This window comes from Peromyscus eremicus, chromosome 15 (assembly GCF_949786415.1).
Source record: "Peromyscus eremicus chromosome 15, PerEre_H2_v1, whole genome shotgun sequence".
Lineage (NCBI taxonomy): Eukaryota > Metazoa > Chordata > Mammalia > Rodentia > Cricetidae > Peromyscus > Peromyscus eremicus.
The window spans coordinates 36,050,089-36,068,803 of NC_081431.1; the positions used below are offsets into that span (position 1 = coordinate 36,050,089).

Here is an 18,715-nt window from a genome sequence, read left to right on the forward strand (position 1 = left end):
AGTGACTCATAAGTCATTAATTGAACTTTATTTGTAGTTATTTTATGAGTAAGATACACTTATTAACTCAAGTAAGACTTAATTCTTTAATAAGGCTGCCATTGTTTTTTTAAAAAATAAAGATTTCGTTCCCTCCTTAGAAATAGAACAAATTTAAAATTTTAAGATGATTATGATACTGAACACATCAACGATCACTATCTGTAGTAACTGTGATAGGTTAAAAGCTTCAGTCCTTTATAGAGGCCCAAAGGATGATAGTTTTTAAAAGTAGACATAATACTGTAACAACATTAATGCTGTCCTTAACTGTAACTCTGGGCCAGCTGCTTCAACTCTTGTGAGGTTTCATTTCCAAAACTGCAGGAAGGGTGGGAGGGGTAGCTGTTGCACTAGAGTGTTGAGGAAATTAATTTATATATTCAACATATAAAACTTACACCATCCTGAAAGCACAGCTCGTGCTGGCTAAATGGTGCTGTTATTATTAGCAGAGGTGCAAATGAGGGCCATGGGGCAAGCAACCTGAACTGCTAATTCTCCCCGTTTCCCATTTATACAGTTGTGTGAACAGGTGTGAATAGAGCATTTGAATTGTGCATGTGATTTGCTCTGTGTCCAAGAATCTCAAATCAGGACATATCTGAAAGACTATATATAGTGCCTTGGGTAAGACTAATCAACGTGTGCCTATTTCCAACTGAAACCAGAAAGAAAGTCCAGTGAGAAATCATGGCTTTTGTTCAGGGAACCGGCATGATTCAAGGCCCACAGAGAACTGACTCCATGACTCAGAGGAGGTCTGGGACAAGACCTTGAAATGGCTCCTTCCTCTAGCCATATAAACTAGAGTTTGGGTGATGGGGGCTAAAGCTGACTGGTCCCATTTCAGTCTACCTTAAACATCTTGATACCTGCCTGTCTCTTACATATGGCTCCATTTCTCATTCTTCTGTCCAAGCATTACACAGCAAACTTTTTTGAGAGGGGAGATTAGGCTGGTCATCCTGCTGTTCCTCTTGTATCTAACACCTAACTAGGTTCTCTGCACAAGCGGGTGATGAAATGTACATACAGTAAATAAAAAAGGATGTAACTTTGGCTGAGTCTGCTTCCATTAATTGAAGTGGGTCAACCTTAATGGTCACATTACAGAGAACATTAAAATTTAGAGCAAGCTTCTATTTATGGAATGGGATTTTACAAGAAACTAAATATGAAAATTGCTCAATTGCAAAGAAATGAGATAAAATACAATAAACTAACAGTACAAGTGCACTGGAAATCTTTTCATGGTTACTCAGCAGGCACCGGCTTTTAGCAAGCCCCTAACATAGTTTTATGACTTTAAACATTGATTTCCATTGCAAGCTGATTAGATGGTGAGATTCTTGAAGACACGAACCTAAATGCTACTTTCTTCAGCAGCCTAGTGGTCAGTGTGGTGTGTGAGCACCCCAACTGACTTGCAGCAACAGGGTGGGGTGGGAGAGTGGGAGAGTGGGAGGCAGAAGCAGGGGGTGGGGGTTCGGAAGGGAGAAAAGGATAGATAAGCAATCGCTGGGCATAGCAGAATTGGCTAAATCTCTATTTACTTGATAAATATAGCATGAAAATGGCTTTAAATATAATTTCACTCAGCGATACAAATTTAAATTTTGAGAAAACTGCAGAGCTTTTAAAAAGTCAAAAGGGCCTGGAATTTTGCTCCTAATTTTCTCATTTACTAACTTTCCAGTCTTGAGGGAGATCATTCACCTCCCTGGACATTCCTTTTCTCACCTGTGAAATGGGGTGGCATTGCCCACCCTGTTCCCTCACATGGGTAGGGGAGAGAGCTGATCACAGGAAGAGCATAGACTGGGGGGGGGGGGGACTAATAACTTTGCAGAAGGAGGGAGGGCTGTGCAAACTGCAGGAACTCTGGGAGCAGAATTTGAAGTTTGCATTTCTTTCTCCTTCCCTTCTTTGATACTCTGGTAGTTTCACATAGTCTTTCTCAAGTTTTGGACCATGGGAATAGTTTCTGTCCCAAAATACATCATTAACATAGTTCCTCAAAGGCAACGCTTGGAACACCCTGGCTTAATTGGGCAATGATTTATGTAAACCATGCAGTTAATTTTTCCTTTCAGGTAAGCCAGAGGCTGCATTTCTGTAGCCTCTGGATTAGACTTGCCATAAGGTTCCTCTATGTTAGACTATCAAAGTGCTCATCCTGTTCTACCAGCTCTCTCCTTAGAGCCTAGGGAATGACCAGTCCATTAACAAGGACCTACTAAGGTTTCAGCACTCAAAGTCCCTTGGCCCAGCAACCTCATGGCTGCTCACTCACCCGCAAAACATGAGGATGTTGTATAAGGTGGGGTCATCTGGAAAAGGCGCCATCTGCTGGAGACACAGCTGTTCGCAGCCGCCGTTGAAACCATCTGAACAGTCCACTCCAATGTGGCGGTCATAGCAGCCTGAGCTGTCCTTCATAGGGCTGAGTCCCGAAGGGCACTGGCACAACCAGAAAGCATCCACATCAGTGGGTAAAAAGAAGACCCAATTGCAGCCACTGACACACTCCATGTGAAACTATTACCCCTGGCGAATAATCCATGGATTTCCTTTTGCCTTTTTGCATCCCTTTAAAAGCAAAGAACCTTTTCTTTTTTTTTTTAAACATCTTTCTGCTTCTCTCTGGGCACAACTCGCACACATTTGCATTAAGCCTTTGGCTCTGAGCAGGCTGGCATGGAGCTATGTGGGGAGACAGAGCAAGAGAAGAATGCTGCTTCCTAATTGGACCTCGGGCTGGCAGAAGAGGGGAAGTGATGGGCCAGAAATAAAATGCATTAAGCAGGGATTCCTGGGGACTAGGCAGAGCCATGGTGCTGTTTGAACTCCACATTAAAAGGGCACTTTATCAAGGTTGGTACCTGTTGGCAACGTTGGAGAAATGGAGTGAGCCAGGGTTGCCTGTCTGAGGGTGGGAAGAGACTTCTTCTGCAGCCTGGGAGAGGAGTGTGATGCCCCTCACAGTGGAAAATCCTGGGCTCATCAACTTGCTGTCTCAAAGACACCCCTTGGAAGCTACACCGCCGACAGCACCTAGTACATGAGCACCCATGGGTGTTCTGCTTGGGTGTGGCCAGCTAGTTTAATGTGAAACATTCGTTCTTCTGCCCCAGTTGTCCTCAGTCAACTTCCCAAGGGTAATGGCAAAGGAGGAAATCATAAAACTCTCAGATTCCAGGAAAGATCATGGAACAAGGTGAGCCCCAGCAACGCTTTCACAGACCCCAGCAAGTGGCCTACCTCATTGTCTAATCCAACTGTGGTGGTTTGAAAGAAAATGACCCCCAAAGGGAGTGGCACTATTAGGAGGTGTGGCCTTGTTGGAGGAAGTGTGTCACTGTGGGGACAGGCTTTAAGGTCTCTTTTCTCAAGCTTCAGTGTGACAATCAGTCAACTTCCTGTTGCCTCTCAATCAAGAGGTAGGACTCTCAGCTCTAGCACTACATCTGCCTGCATGCTGCCATGTTCTTTGCCATGATGATAATGGACTGAACCTCTGAAACTGTAAGTGAGATCCCCTCCTGCCCCATAAATGTTTCTTTATAAGTGTTGCCCTGGTCATGGTGTCTCTTCACAGTAATAAAAATCCCTAACTAAGACACCAACCCTCAGAACAGCCCATGAGGTGAGAAGTGTGACCCATATGAGGAAACAAGGCACAGAGTGTTTAACTCCTAGAATCATAGCTGTTTCAAGCAGGTCCACATTTGAATCCCTGGCAGATCGTCTGTGGCATTCTGATTCAGTGGCTCCATCATCTCCTATGTCACATTCAGGCTCTTGAGTGACAGACCTATTTACTGAAAACTGAGCCTACACTATTTTCTCTCATAAGTTCCTGTGGTAGCCTCATTCAGGGACAAAGGAACCCCTGATATTGCACTAGAATCTCTAAAATCCTATTTTTAATTTTTTAGATTTTATTTTAATTTTTGCCACCTGGATCCTTGTGCCTGTGTGAAGATGTTATGCATTAATATTAACACTGATTCTAACAGGCTGGGCAGAAGGCATACATGAAGGCCAGGCTTGAGCAGCTGGAGTGGGGCAGAGCTGAGAGCATGTCTAGATTTGATTCCAAAACTCAGGATTTTAATAACTATATTTTATTTTGTTTTATCTATCTATCGATCTATATATCTCTATCTATCATATATCTATCTATCTATCTATCTACCTACCTACCTATCAATCAATCTATCACCTATCAATCATATATCTATCATCTATCAATTTATCTATCATCTATCCTGTCTCCTTTCACTCTCCACTGTCTGGCTTGTCCTCTTGCTCTTCTGCCAGGCACCTTGGCTTAGTACGGAGCTTAGTGCTTGGCTGATGTGTCTCTGAAAAGCCACCTCTCCTCCCTCCTCCTTCCCCAGTCAACTATCACAGCAGGATATGCACTGTTTACTGACACCAATTCTGCGATTTCCTAAACGAATGCCCCCCCCAAGACCCGCCAGGCCTCCAGCTTGGTCCATCTCCTCTTCCCAAGAAGGCAGATGGAAAGCTGGAAGGTGGCAGTATTTAAAGCCAGTTCCAAGGGCTGTCCCCTGCTGTGTACACCCAGATGTTCCCCATAATGGTTATGATGGCAAACAAGCAAATGAAGAAGCTAAGGACTGCACCCCACGATTTGTTGCCCACCCCCATCAAGCTTCTCGGCCACCCAGCTGTTAGGCCAGATGTGTCACCAGAGGAGGCTGGCTTAGGCACCATGTGGCTGCCCAGGCATGATTTGGATATGGAAACACAAAGTGTTATTGGAATTAAATGTCTTGTATTGGTGGCCAGGAGTTGTTCCCCCCTCCCCTTCCCCCTTTTTATAAAGCTTGTTAGAATCCATCAAGCAGAGATAAAGCCAGTTGTCCTGCCAATACTGCTTAGCATAATTTCAACCCTCACACCAGATAGCTCTATCAGTCCCCAGCCAGGACTCCCTAGCTTCTCAGCCACCTGCTTTTTTCAGAGTGCTCCATCATGCACAACTTTTGACAAAGACTTCACTGAATGAAACAGAAGCAGGCTTTGTTCTGGAATTCCACGTCCTAGCATATTTCCATCTTGCCTGGCCCATCATGCCTAGATGACCATGGCTGCTCCTAAGTGGACCACCTGATGTTTAGATTCTCTTAAAAGATTTGGAGAGAAGACAACATTAGCTATTTTGTCCACATTAGATTTTTTTTTTCTTATAAGTAAAGCTAAATTAATAACCATAGCTATAATGAATTAGGCAATTCTTTTTGTAGTCCATTTTTATTTATGTGTATTTTCTGCAGTTCCAATAACACAGGTATACTGTATCTTCTCCATTTTTAGGTAACTCAGAGAAACAAACTTGTTTAAGGCCACTATGGTAGGAAATGGCAGAAACAAACGTTGGGCCTAGATCTGTCTGACTCCAAAGCTTGTGTGTGTTTCTGACATGTCATTGTACACCTGTGATCAAATCTGGATTCCTTGGAAGAAAGAAAGGCAACGCACCAACAGTGTAAGCCACCCTGTAGATTTGCTGTTTGACTATTTTGAGCCATTTCTGAAGCATATTCTTAGATCAATTATGGACTTATAGATTTAGCCTAATGTTTTTTGTGTGTCCCTCTTCACACACACACACACACACACACACACCATGTTATTAGTGGAACTATTTTAGAACAAAACACTGCAAGCTGTCTAGAGTGATGACCTTGAAGGCAAAACATGATCCTCAGTCACTGAGAAAGATGCAATTATCTTTATTGTACTGTAACTAACTTGGGCAGCAGTTCAGAGCATTTTAGAAATATTTCCAGGAAAAAAAATGTTGAAATGAAAAACTGAGATTTCTTTATAGCTCTTGGTATCCAGAGCACCCATTCCCTAGGGAGCTAATCATTCAATCATCCATGGAATAAATTTGGTTTTTCATGTGTCTTCCCTCTGTTAATACATTCAAATTTCAGTTTTCCTCACATTCTTGACCTGACTATAAAGAGAGGATACAATCAGCTGTGGTCCTGCTTCTGGAAGTAAGTGCAGCTCTAGCCATGGGGTCTGAGAAGCCCTTGTCTATAGAAATATTTTCTGCTGGCAAGACTTGGGTATTCTCTCCTCCTGGCTGTGGGTAATCCTTCCATTTGGTCATTGAATGAGAAACATTTGCCCAGGAGAGAGCCACAAGGTCATATGTTAACCCCACTTTGCATAGGTTATATTCAGCAGTCCCAGAGACTTTATGAACTACAGACTTAAAAAGAAAACTCCATTTATTATAACCATAGCCCTCCCCCACCAGGAAGATCTAATAAATGAGCTCATATTTCAGTGACCCCTAAAATACACAAGGTTAATCATCTTTCATGAGATGTTCATGGCTTCTTGACTCATTACTAGTCTAAGGCATAATTTGCTAATGAGATTAAAATGATTTTCCCATTCAAATCCCTTTCTTTGCCATCTTTCCCCCTCTTTTTCTACCAATGAGTTTTGGTTGATTAATTACTTAGGAGAATAAATTGGAGACCACATATCTCAGTTCCAGATTACAAAGTAGATACTCTGTTGGCAGATGGGTATGAGTGATGGACACATGAGCTTATTTGTGTCCCCTGGGAGAAGAGGGACAGATTTCAGCAGCTCAGCTTGCCTCACCTTACTTGGATGATTCATAAGGCATGTGGCCACATTTTCTACTGGAAATAGGTTCTTTTTTACTACGTGGCAATCTCATTCATTTTGCAAGTGATGATTTCCACAATTTCTTGATGGGCTTTGACATACTGGTCCAAGATATGCAGGAATTCTCCCAAGGGGAAGAGTGTGATAGAGTTAAATTTATATTTCAGGCTGTTATGGTTGCCTGCCCCAATTTCTCTAGAAATCTCTGAAGTGTATTAATTTACCTATTGTCCTACAGAGAGGAGAGATGCTCATCCCTAATGGTCCCTGAACATCTGTGCTCCAGCAAAGGTAAAAATGACACATGTTATGGGAAAACGTAGTGGACAGCAGGTGGAGGAAGGGAATCAGGGTCACTGAGCATAATGGCCAGGCAGGGAAGGTCATGTGTTTCACACACAAGATGCAGGGTTGTTGATCCTGCTCCTTTCATGTCCACTGTCTACTTATCTAGTGTATTTCAATCTCTTACAAAGCAAAAGCATTTGTTGGCCATTTTCAGCATGAGTGTGAGCGTGTAGCTGAGGAATAAATGTGGGATTTCCTATTTTCTTTACTTTTGGTATAGCAGCGGTAGTAGTCTTCTAACTTTCAGGACACATTTTATGTTGAACCTTAGTAGGTGGCTTGATAAGAGTGAAGGGGGTTGGCAAGATGGATCAGTCAGTAAAGTGATTGTTGCCCAAGCATGAGGATGTGAGTTCACATTCCCTACACCCATAGAAGTACAAACCTGGTCTGTATGAGTGCCTGTAACCTCAGCACCAGGGAGATATACACATAAGGATCTCTGGGGCTTTGTGGCTTTTAGCAAGGTTGTCTCACTGAATTCTTCAGATCTAGGTTTAGTGAGAGATCTCATCTTAAAGAATAAGGTAGAAAGTGATTAAGAAAGGCAATTGATGTTTCCCTCTGGCCTCCACATGATGGCACAAATGCACTCCCCCCACACACATACATACAAGCACTATAATAGTTGATGAGGAAGCCTTCATGAAAACTGGGTTTGGGTGGGGGTGTGGTGTTCTGTTTGCTAAGTCTATTCAATTCCCACTGCCATTACTCATGGATGGTTCATCCAAATTTGTCTGTAATACATTCATAGAAATGTAAGAGCATATCTAACCCTACATGGCCAAAAAGACTTTATAGATAAGATTAAATCAAGGATCTTTAGATGAGAGGATTATCTGGAATTATTTAGATTGGCTTGATGTAACCACAGGAGTGTTCAAAGTGGAAGAGGAACACAGAATGGAAAAGAAATAAGCTACAGAATAATGGTTAGAAAAATACAGTATCTCTGGTTTTAGTTAGTTCAGAGACCTGAATTGAGAAAAGTGTATGGAATCCAGAAGCTGAAAAAGGTAAAGGAATTGATTCTCTCCAGGACCTACAGGAAGGAATATAGCCCTGACCATTCCTGAATTTCAGCCCAATGAGAAGCACATCCTGGATTTGCATGTAGAATTGCAATATATTACATGTGTATAGCTTTAAGCCACTAAGATCAGTGTGGTTTGTTCCAGCAACAATATGAAGGTGTCTGATGGAGGAGACTTTGAGGACAGTGAGTGAGGTCTGGCCATTAGTAGTGGGTGGCAGCTTTATGCTCTGGGAATCCTCTGGAAGCTTTTCCCAGCCCCTGGTTGTTGGAGAGCAGTTGCATTTTTTGTGTGTTGAGGTTTGCACAAGGTTCTGGCTTTCACAGGTATTTGTTTCCTGTCCTTGGAGACTACATAAACAACGGGGTAATTAACTGGAGGCAATAACCCCCCAGGAGTTGATGCATGATTGAAAGAGCCTTCCTAGAAAGAATTCATTCTAGAATTCTTTGAGCGGAGGGTATGGACGTAACATGAATCCTGCCTGTCTGGCTTGGGTTAAATTAGGAAACATGCAGCTGCAGGTTCTTCAAAGTTCCTATCTCTGACTCCTTCCCTGGTTCATGAAGGTCCAGCATGCTCTCATTTCTCATGTTTTTCTCTTTTCATAAGCATATGTCTTTCTTGGGAAGTCTTTCTATTCAACACACAAAAGACTGAAAATAAGGTCTATATGCAGAGGTGGGTCAATTTTCAAATTGCAGTATGTATGGATTATCTTTGCCTCTGGCCTACCTCCAGATGAAGGACCACTCTGCTAACATACCAGGACCTTGAGATAATACAAATGCCCAGTAGAGTCAGGTCAGGTTCAAAGTCAGATCCCTAGTCATCTTTTCAGTAGGATCACAAGTCTTGTAATGACATGTATGAGCTCTCACATACTCTACCCTTCTGCTTAGGGATTATTTGCTTCATAGCCAATGAGAAACAGTGAATGGGTTGTGTCTGCCAATCGGCCTGGCCCCTTTCCCTCTAGGAGCCACGTGGAGTAGTGACTTCAAAGAATTATGCTAATACAGTGCTGGTATAACTGGGTGACTTTCTGCAGTGGCTCCAATTCTGCAAATGCATATTCATCAGAGCTATTCCTGCTAGCTCCGTCTCACAGATTACAATGTAGAAACTGTAGGACTCCATCAGCACAGCTACATGCCAAGTGAAAGGCCAAGGATGGCCAAGAGAAGGTACCTGATAGGCAACTCCTACCCTGGAGGCAGGGTCCTCATAAGACGAAGTAGCAAGAATGAGGGAGTCAATTCTTGCGTATGAATATTCAAACCACGTGTAGGTGGCTAACAAGGGTGGGCAAGAGAGGATCACATAGGTGCATGCCCAGGTTTCAGTACTTAAAATGACCCCAGAAAATAATAAGGAATGAAAGGTTGAAATTGGCGTAAAGAGAAGCATGCTGGATAGTAAAAGAGAAAAACAAAGTACCTCATCTTGGAGCTCATTTGAACAGTGAAATTGTCTCCTGGGAAACTCAGATGTGTGGAACTGGCCAAAGGAGGAGAGCACGGAAGGGCGTCAGCTCACCTCCTGGCTGCCTGTGGAAGCCATGGACTAACAAGTGCTTTCCTTTGTATTTCCCCGAGATTCCCCCTGTTCTTCTTTGTCCTCTTTGGGTATCTGCCAGATCCTCCTATCTGCCATGCAGCTTTATCTTTCCTTTGCCTTTCTTCATGTCCACTTGTTTCTGATGTAAGCCAGACCCCTCCCAGCTGCAGCTTAGTTGGTACCAGCTTGGAGACGACACCCTGGACACCAGATAGACATTCATCATGGACACCTAACAGATCCCTGAATGGAACAGATGCTCAGAGCTGGGCAAGAAGGAGGGTGAAAGATGGGGTTGGCTCAGCATCCTCACAGCTTTCCCGTGCTCTGGGTCCCCTCCTACATTACGGCTGTCAGAATGGGAAGTTAAATGGGGCACCATACTCCCCGCTAGGGCTGAAAGTTCCCAGTCCTTTCCCCAAGCCAATAGTGCAGACTGTGTCTCAGTGAATGTTCCCTACCTCTTCTGTTCTCACTTTGAACATCTTCCCTGCCATCCTTCCCTGACCAAGCCCCTCTAGCTCCTAAATATTTCATGATTCTCCCCTCTAAACTTCTAAAGAATATAGGACTAAAAACAGATGATTGTGTTAGTGGGAACAGCAATGGCAAACATAAAGGAACCAGCCCTGGTGGCCCCATCAGCTCCTGCCTCCATGTACCTTCCTGGTCCAGAACCATTTTCACTTCTATAACCTGGGAGCTAGCATAGGACAACCTAGCCCCCAAAGTCTTACTGGTTAACAATATCACCTTTTTTTAAAACTAGCTAAGTCTATAGATCTGAAAATAAAAAGCAAAACAAAGCAGAAACCCACTTCTTAGAGAAGCACGATTTCCTTGATCTAAGCGCCAACTGATCACAATATATAGGGTCTGTGCAGCCCTGGCTGGCCTAGAACTCATTATGTAGACAAGGTCTTCCTCCAACTCTCATGGATGCCTGCCTCTACAGAGGAAGCTGGAGAGGTAAGCATGGGTGCTGAGAACCCCATGCTTTTTTGCTGTCAGCCTTAGTCTTTAACAACTGAGCCGTCTCTCATCCCCGATGCCATTTTTGTTCGTGTTTTTCTCTACCATGTCGAGCATAACTTAACTCGTTTCACTTTCCTAGCTGTGGGTGGATTTCTCCTAAAATTTCCTATTAGGCTTGGAGCCAACGTCATTTGTTGGAGCAATTCATTAGCTTTCAAATAGCTCCTACCAACTATCTTATAAGACTGGGAAGACTCCACTATTCAAATCTATGGAAGTCTCTCTGGGAAGGTCTAGAAAACCTGGTAGTGCTCTGTGGGTACTTCTTGATGGACTGATTAACTCCTCATTCCTATCAAGAGAAAAAGTCTTAATTTAGACTAGATGGTGGCCACAGCCAGCTATCACACATACCTCCTTCTGTATGGTTATATCACATGTCACCCCCACCCCAGACAGTAGCCTATAGGATAGGAGAACTGACATACCACGCAACCAGTAGAGTCCAACTTGCGATCTGAAATGCAGCGGAAATTCTTACTGCAGCCTCCGTTATCTTTGCTGCAGTCACGCACTGGCCCAAAGGAGTCTAAGAGGACTTCCAGGCTGTCAAAGGATGATGATGTCATCAGCTCCTCTCTGTATGAAGAAGCAATGGAGGAATCAAGGGATTCCAAAAGCAACAAGTGTTCTTACATTCCATGTTCCAACCTGGTCTGCTTTTTCTGGTCTCCCTCTTCTATGAAAAATTGAAGATTATCCACATTCAAAGCCCTGAGCTAACAAATCATGGGCATTCACCATATCTGGGAAATGAGCCAATGTTATAATGCCTGGTCAAAGAAGGAGATATGAATGTAGGCAAGGATATTAACATTTTATTGCCTGTCAGTCCTTGAGGTTTGTGGGAAGTGCTTACAAACTCTAATTTTATGTCCTCTTCCAGTGAATGAGCCTGGGATTATGCAATATTGACCCAAATAAATATCAGATCCTCACTGTGTATATGGGGAATTTGAAGGCAGCTTGCCAACTTGAACTTGCTGTATGCCCCCTCCCCCGGGCCTCACCTGACCTCCACAGCGTCTTCCATCACAGTCATGTCGGTCTTACACTTGGCGGACGGATTGATTGCCAGTTCAGCTGGTGGAATCACAAAGCTCTTGCTGAGGGGCAACCACATGCCTTCCCCGAGAGTGTAGGTAAATCTGCGTGGACACACACACTGGGTGGTTACAGCTGAGCATAACTGCCCACTAGCATTCTGTCACTAGCTGCCTCCTCTTCAGCCTTCCTGAAGACTCTGCAGGTACCCACATGCCAGGTGACTACAGAGACCCCCCCACACAAAGGAGTTATGATGTAACATAGGAATTATACCAGAGCATCTGGAATGTGGGCATTACTCTCTCCTGTCTCATCCTCCCCATCCCTTGCAGTTCTCTTCAGACAGGTGAAACGGTTGAAATAGTCTGGCATGGGCAGCAGGACTGAGTCACAGGAAGACAGAGAGGCCTCAGCCCACTCATGGGGCCAAAGAGCAGAAGATCTGATTATGGTGCCCATTCACTAGATATCAGAAGTGTCTTTTATCAAGCCATAAAAAGTGAGCTTCAGATTTTCCAGGTTTGAAGCTGGGCCTCCTTTGTGTTAAGTCATATGAAAATTGGAAGCAGTTTAGTTGAGAAGGGATACTGGCCACCCCCATCCTCATCCTGTGGCTGTATGCTGCAGTGCAGTGGAAGCCAGGGTTTCTCCCTGCCTGGGGGAGCCCAGAAATGGAAAAGACAGGAAGGTTTCCTTTTCTGGTTTCTGTATAACAGGAATAGAAGTGACTGAAGTCAGGGGCCTCCAGGGGTGAGAAGAGAGAGACGGACAAATGAGAACAAATGAACAAAACAGGCCCAGATTTATTTTCTGAACTCCTGCCCACACCCTGAACTGACAACGATAACCCATGGGATGCAGGGAAGACTTTTTTTTTTATTTATTCTTATAACAAGAGCTAAAAGGAATAAAAGAATCAATCAGCATTTCAAGGGAGAGCTTAAGGAAACCAGGAGAGATTATTTGTTTATTTATTCATTCATTTCATCTCAAAGACATTAAAATGCTCTGTATTCACAGTAAAAAAAAATAGTCTAAGGGATAAAAGCCAACGTGGGTGGAATAGCACAAGGCGGTGGCAGCCTAGTGTCTCCTCCCAACCTGCTGTGGAGGGAGGAACAATGGAAGGATATGTGCAATTAAGCAGAACGCTGTGCCGGTGCCATCAGCACGCTGGTCACAGCCGCATTTCAAGCTTTGCTCCTCTCTCCTCTAGCCCACAGAGTCTTCTCTTCTCTCTCTGGGTTGCCCGAGATGTTAGGAAAGCAGACTGGTGCCTTATAATTTGTTTATGAAGTATGTAGCCAGCCCCAGAATGCTGGCCGCAGAACAGATCTACAGACTGGGGATGCCCAGCTATGTGGTTTCTTCCCATTACCTACATGACAGTCCTTGCCATTAGAGTTGCTGAAAGAGAAGGCAGGTTCCAGCATCACCATAAGGGATTCTAGGAGAGTGGTACATCTCTGTAGAAGTGGGATATGGCCTGATTTGGTAGATATTTCTCCCATCTCTTCTCTGTTTCTTAGTCCTCTACTGTTCTGAATCATCTTGAGTTTCTAGAGATGCTCTGAGGTATCTCTCATTCTGCAAAAGGCTTTCAGATCTTCCTGCATCTAGGAATGTGAGGTAGTAGGCAAGCTATGACTGGGTGGGGCGGGGGTGTGCAAAAATCATTACATATGGTGTCCAGCATGGGGCTCAAATATCCACATAGGATCTGGGAAAGTAAGTAGTCTTTCAGGTAGGCTCAAGTCATACAGAGTCATGGCTCTTTTAGGAGGCCCTGCTGTACAGACAAGCACTTGAACAGCTGGTACTGGGTATAAGAACAGTATGTAATGAGTCTTTCTCTGTCCTGTCAGTTCCCAAATAATGACACAGAGACTTTTTATTAATTATGAAAGTTCGGCCTTAGCTTAGGCTTGTTCCTAACTAGCTCTTACAACTTAAATTAACTCATTTACATTAATCTACATTCTGCCACATGTCTCGTGGCTGTTTCTTCTCCTCCTGCACATCCTGCTTTCTCTGCATCTCCTGATGTCTCCTAACCCCTCTTCTCCCAAAGTCCTCTCTGTCCCTGGAAATTCCACCTAACTTCTTCCTGCTTAACTATTGACCATTTAGCTCTTTATTAAACCAATTACAACAATGTATCTTCACACAGTGTACAAATATCCCACAACAATAACCTTCAGGCATTTGTATGATGTCATAAAGGACATTCTAGAGGTAGTCACTCATACGAGTCAGCTTGAACAAGGGCAACATTAACATGCACCATTTCAGAACAACCACAAGTTTGAATGGCATTAGGATTCTGTGGCTCATTGGGCATTGACCTTTGCTTTCTATTTTGCTTAAAATTATACTTTTACTTGGATAATATAACAGGTTTTAGGAAATATTTGGTAGTTCTAGTACATTTGTGATGGCTAATTATTTTCATGGAAAAGTGGGGTTCCTGCCCAGCCATTTCACAGTGTTCCTAAGAAAAAGCCATCTATAACATGACCCAGCTGAAACTCTTTGGCATATTCCTGTGAATGCAAAGTTCAAAGTTCTGAAGGTGACACTCGGATGACATCTCTAGCTTCTTCTGACTCCCAGCTCTGCTTCATACTTCTGTTTCTTCCATATCATATGATTGTAGTTCCTAACACCCTTCGACACCTTTCATCACTTTACTCTTGCTTCTACTATTATTTCTTTCTGGATTTTATCTCCTATTCACCTCAACTGACTCACTTAAACACTCATTTACAGTCACAGACCCTTCCAGAAAGTTCTCCCACAAGCTTGGTTTTCAACACTCAGGCCAAGCAAGTGACTCTCTGCTTTCCACATTACATAATCTCTGCTGCAATTCATGTATTGAATTGTACATGTCTTTTTCATGGGTTCATCATCACTAAGGAGAATATGCATTCTTGGGTAGCAGAGGGCATTTAACACAACAGACTAAGGATGTCACTCAATAAGTAGTTATTAATTAATATAATATTTTGTTCCTTCATTTTCTTTTTTTTAAAGATTTGTTTATTTATTTCATATACAGTGTTCTGCCAGAAGAGGGCACCAAACCTCATTAAGGATGGCTGTGAGCCACCATGTGGTGGCTGGGAATTGAACTCAGGACCTCGGAAAGAGCAGCCAGTGCTTTTAACCACTGAGCCATCTCTCCAGCTCACTTGTTCCTTCATTTTTAATGGCATCTGGGTGACAAACCCATGAGGTGCAAATTTAAGGAATACATTGATGAAGCTAATCCTTCATGGTAAACAGGATGTGAGCTAACCTCTGAGTCGGATGACCAAGACATAGTTTCCATGAGAAGCAGAAGATGAACTGCTCTATTAGTTAACAAGCAAAGCAATGTAGTCTCCTCTAGTCTGTGGTAGAGTCAAGGTGAAACCCCGTAAGGGAAGCCAAGTTAGATGTGGAATGAAACTAACACTGAGAACTCTCAGAAAGGCAGGCACTTGGCAGAGCTACTCATTTATCATGATGGCCTTCTCCAGTGAGTTCTTTGGTTCCATTTTACAAACACACCATTTAATAGCATAAGGAGGTCAGTGACCTCCCAAAGGTCAACTCTTTGTAGAAAAGAAAGATGGAGTTGGTCAGATATGGATCCCAGCAGCTTGACAGCCCATGATGGCTGGTGCCTATGAAATTCTAAAACTTTCTTTCATCCACAAAATCTACTGAACAACTCCAAAAACCAAATATAGTCTAAGCTGTTAGAAAAAAAGCTGTGTCCTGAAATCTCATCTGTCCCTCATTCATGCAAATTTGGCAGGGATGACTTTAAAAACACCACCCAAAGGAAGCTGAGTGAGCATCTGGAATGCTCTCCCACGTTGGGCCTTCTCTAGAGACAGCTGGTGGTGACCACTTCTTTTGAGGACTCAGTTTTATGCTATTAAAACCCAGCTAGAAATTTCTGTCCAGAGGCAAACACTCATTAGCCAGTGTTGGACAGAGTATGCCTGTGGACTCCCTCATTTGGTGCAAAATAGAATGTAGGAAAACATAATAGCTCTTGACCTGGCATCTTTACCCTTCCCCAGGCTAGTTTCATCTAGGACAAGGTATTCTTCTCAGGGACGAAGGTACACACTTGAAGGGAAGGTTATAGAGACTCTAACCTAGTTCTTGGCACCAGAGAGTTCAGTGGAATGGATGGATCTTCACAATGAAGCACCATGAGAATATCTTTGGTGTAAAAACACAGCTGAGTGAACCAGGGCCCTCTTGCATCTAGCTTGGGATTGATGACTTTCAAAGTTGGGTTCACTATCCATAGCCTTTCCTTGTCTGATTTCAAGAGCTTGGGAGATACCTAAAATAACTGCCTATATATACCTGCCAAAGGCCTACTACATGTTCAAAACTGTGTCAAATCCATAAAGCTCTTTCTTCAAGAAAGTAACCATCTTATTCAGAAGCAAATAGCCATGTTAAAAATAAGTCTAAGGTAAATTAATTGATAATTAACTACTAAAGTCATTTATTGTGAAACAGTACAGAAGCTGTATGTCAGTGTTTGTCAATCATGGCTGTAGATGAAATTTACCATGATGTCTTTAGAAAGTATTCATTCCCTGGGTACAACTCCCAGTACTTTTGAATAAATTTGGTTTGTGCCAGGTGCTTTGGTCCTTATAATGCCTAGGAATTAGCACATAGGGCCAGGGATAAAAGGCCACCTCTTGGGCAAGTCTAAACGCTTTCTTTGTCAAGCCTATCAAGGTCATACCTACAGCATCTGAAACAGTGCTTTGTAATAATAAATGTTCAAGAGATGACAGATGTGGAGACCTGGTCTGGACCATGGAAATGTTCAATGTTTATATTAGGAGTAAAAGATTCAATCTTGCTGAATGATAGAAATGATAGAGTATGAGAAAATTGTGGCTACAATGAATTGGAGAGAGTAGAAGATAGATTTGACTAAGAATGGAAAATTCCGTAGGAGAAGAGCAACTTACTTAATAGTGGAATGTCAACATTCAGTGGTGGAAAGATTTGACTGCCAGAATTTAAACTCTATTTCATATGTTAAAGAAATATGCAGTGACTTGGAATTGATTACGATAAAAATCATGAATCAGTACAACAACAAATAATAACCAATTTTCGTCACTGACCAGATCACACTTTTCTCAGAGTTTCCATTGGCAAACGGTTGACTTAGATGCCAAAACGGTTTTAATTTAACAGTGCCCCAGATAAGCGAAGCACAACCCATTGTATTCATTTGAGAAAAGAGTTATTACTGTGTTAGGAACCAAACTTGCTAATAACATATTGATCACCCCACTGGCTCCTGAGGCAGTGAAGTCATGGATTAAACCACACACCTGCTCCCCTCTCTAGTAGTGTGTGGCTGTCACGTCCATTTGGCAGCCAACAGGTTTGAAAAAAAAAATGATGCTTGTAGAAATGAAGCATATTTTCATTTGCAAGTTCTGCTCTTATAGAGATTTGACTAAAACCTTTGTTTTTTACTATTAATTTACAATTTGTAGCAAACAGAGACCTTATTTATGTTAATCAATGAAACCTCTCATGATTTCCTGTCACTTTTTTTTTTTTAACCTTCAATGGTCCTGGCAGTTGAACAATGAGAAAATTGGGAAAAGTCATCCAATGAAAAACCATTGTTAGAAAATTTAAGTATAAGGAATATTGCTGATTTCTCTTTGAATAGAAGTATTCAAATGCAGCTGGTAGCCGGCATCATTAACTTGACCCATCCTGCCCCCGGAGAGACACTCAGGAGACTGAAGGGCCAGTAGAGGCCATTTGAAGAAGAGGTCATGTAAATGTGAACTATAGCTGTGCCCATCCTAAGTCATGAGGAGGGATGGCACAATTTGCATGTGGTAATGGGCTCAAGAGGGTGAAAGCAGGGACAAAAATCAACACCAAAGCTAGGTGTGACTGATGGAGAAAGGGTTAGAGAAGGTAGAAATAAGTGAGCCTCAGCCAACTGCCTGACTACCGTAACAAGGAAGCAAGCTCTCCACCTGTCCTCCATCTGTGGTGATTGTGAATAACAAATAAGGCTTGCCTGAAGATCAGAGTGTGGAGCTAAGCCACTAGTTAGCCATAGAGGCCAGGCAATGGCGGCTCACACCTTTAATCATAGCACTCGGGAGGCAGAGGCAGACGGATTTCTGTGAGTTCAAGCCACAATGGGCTACACAAGATTGATCCAGTCTGAAAGAAAAACAGAGCCAGGCAGCAGTGGCATACACCTTTGATCCCAGCATTTGGGATCTCATGCCTTTAATTACAGCACTAGGGAGGTGGAGACAGGAAGTGATATGGTCGGATGGAGAGAGGAATATAGGGCAGGAGGAAACAGGAGCTCAGCCTCTTTCAGGATGAGGAGTTGTCAAGGAAAGATATATGGCTGTGGCTTGCTCCTTTGTCTCTCTGATCTTTCAGCATTTACTCCAATATCTGGCTCCAGGTTTGTATTAAGACCCATTAGGATTTGTGCTACATCCACCACTCACCATCTTTCCAGCAATGGCATGTAGTAATTGAGCTCATTCTTTGACAATATCCACCTGTGAAGGTCTGTTCACTTCCTCCAAAAGTGGGCTTGCTCATGGAAGAAGACAAAGACCATATGCCAGGCCAAGCACAACCTCTGGCTCTAAGTAGGTACGTGGTAAATGTATGTTAAGTGAAGAACAAACTGACTACAGGAATGAACAATAAGATCTTAGATTGGAAATAAGCTTGTGTTCCAGAAAAGGCCTGGTGTGAATTAAATTTTATGAAAATTCAATAGTTCATGGCTGGCACCCAAATTCTCCCTTCGCTTGTGAGTCTTCGTAATATGTGCTATTACTAGATATGCAGGTAGAAATTGGGAGGGACTAGAATCATCAGATTTGATCAGGAGGGTAATAGATAAAAGAAAATAATAATAAGGT

At 42.9% G+C, this 18,715-nt stretch overlaps 1 protein-coding gene across 1 annotated transcript in view; it reads right to left on the minus strand.

Moving 5' to 3' along the window:
* Astn1 (astrotactin 1) overlaps positions 1-18,715 on the minus strand; it is a 214,955-nt gene that overhangs the window by 82,160 nt on the left and 114,080 nt on the right. The window contains exons 10-12 of the mRNA XM_059280177.1: positions 11,720-11,857; positions 11,138-11,288; positions 2,336-2,502 (exon numbers count right to left, since the gene is read on the minus strand). Of these exons, the coding sequence (XP_059136160.1) occupies positions 2,336-2,502; positions 11,138-11,288; positions 11,720-11,857 (456 nt within the window). The remainder of the gene's footprint in view (positions 1-2,335; positions 2,503-11,137; positions 11,289-11,719; positions 11,858-18,715) is intronic.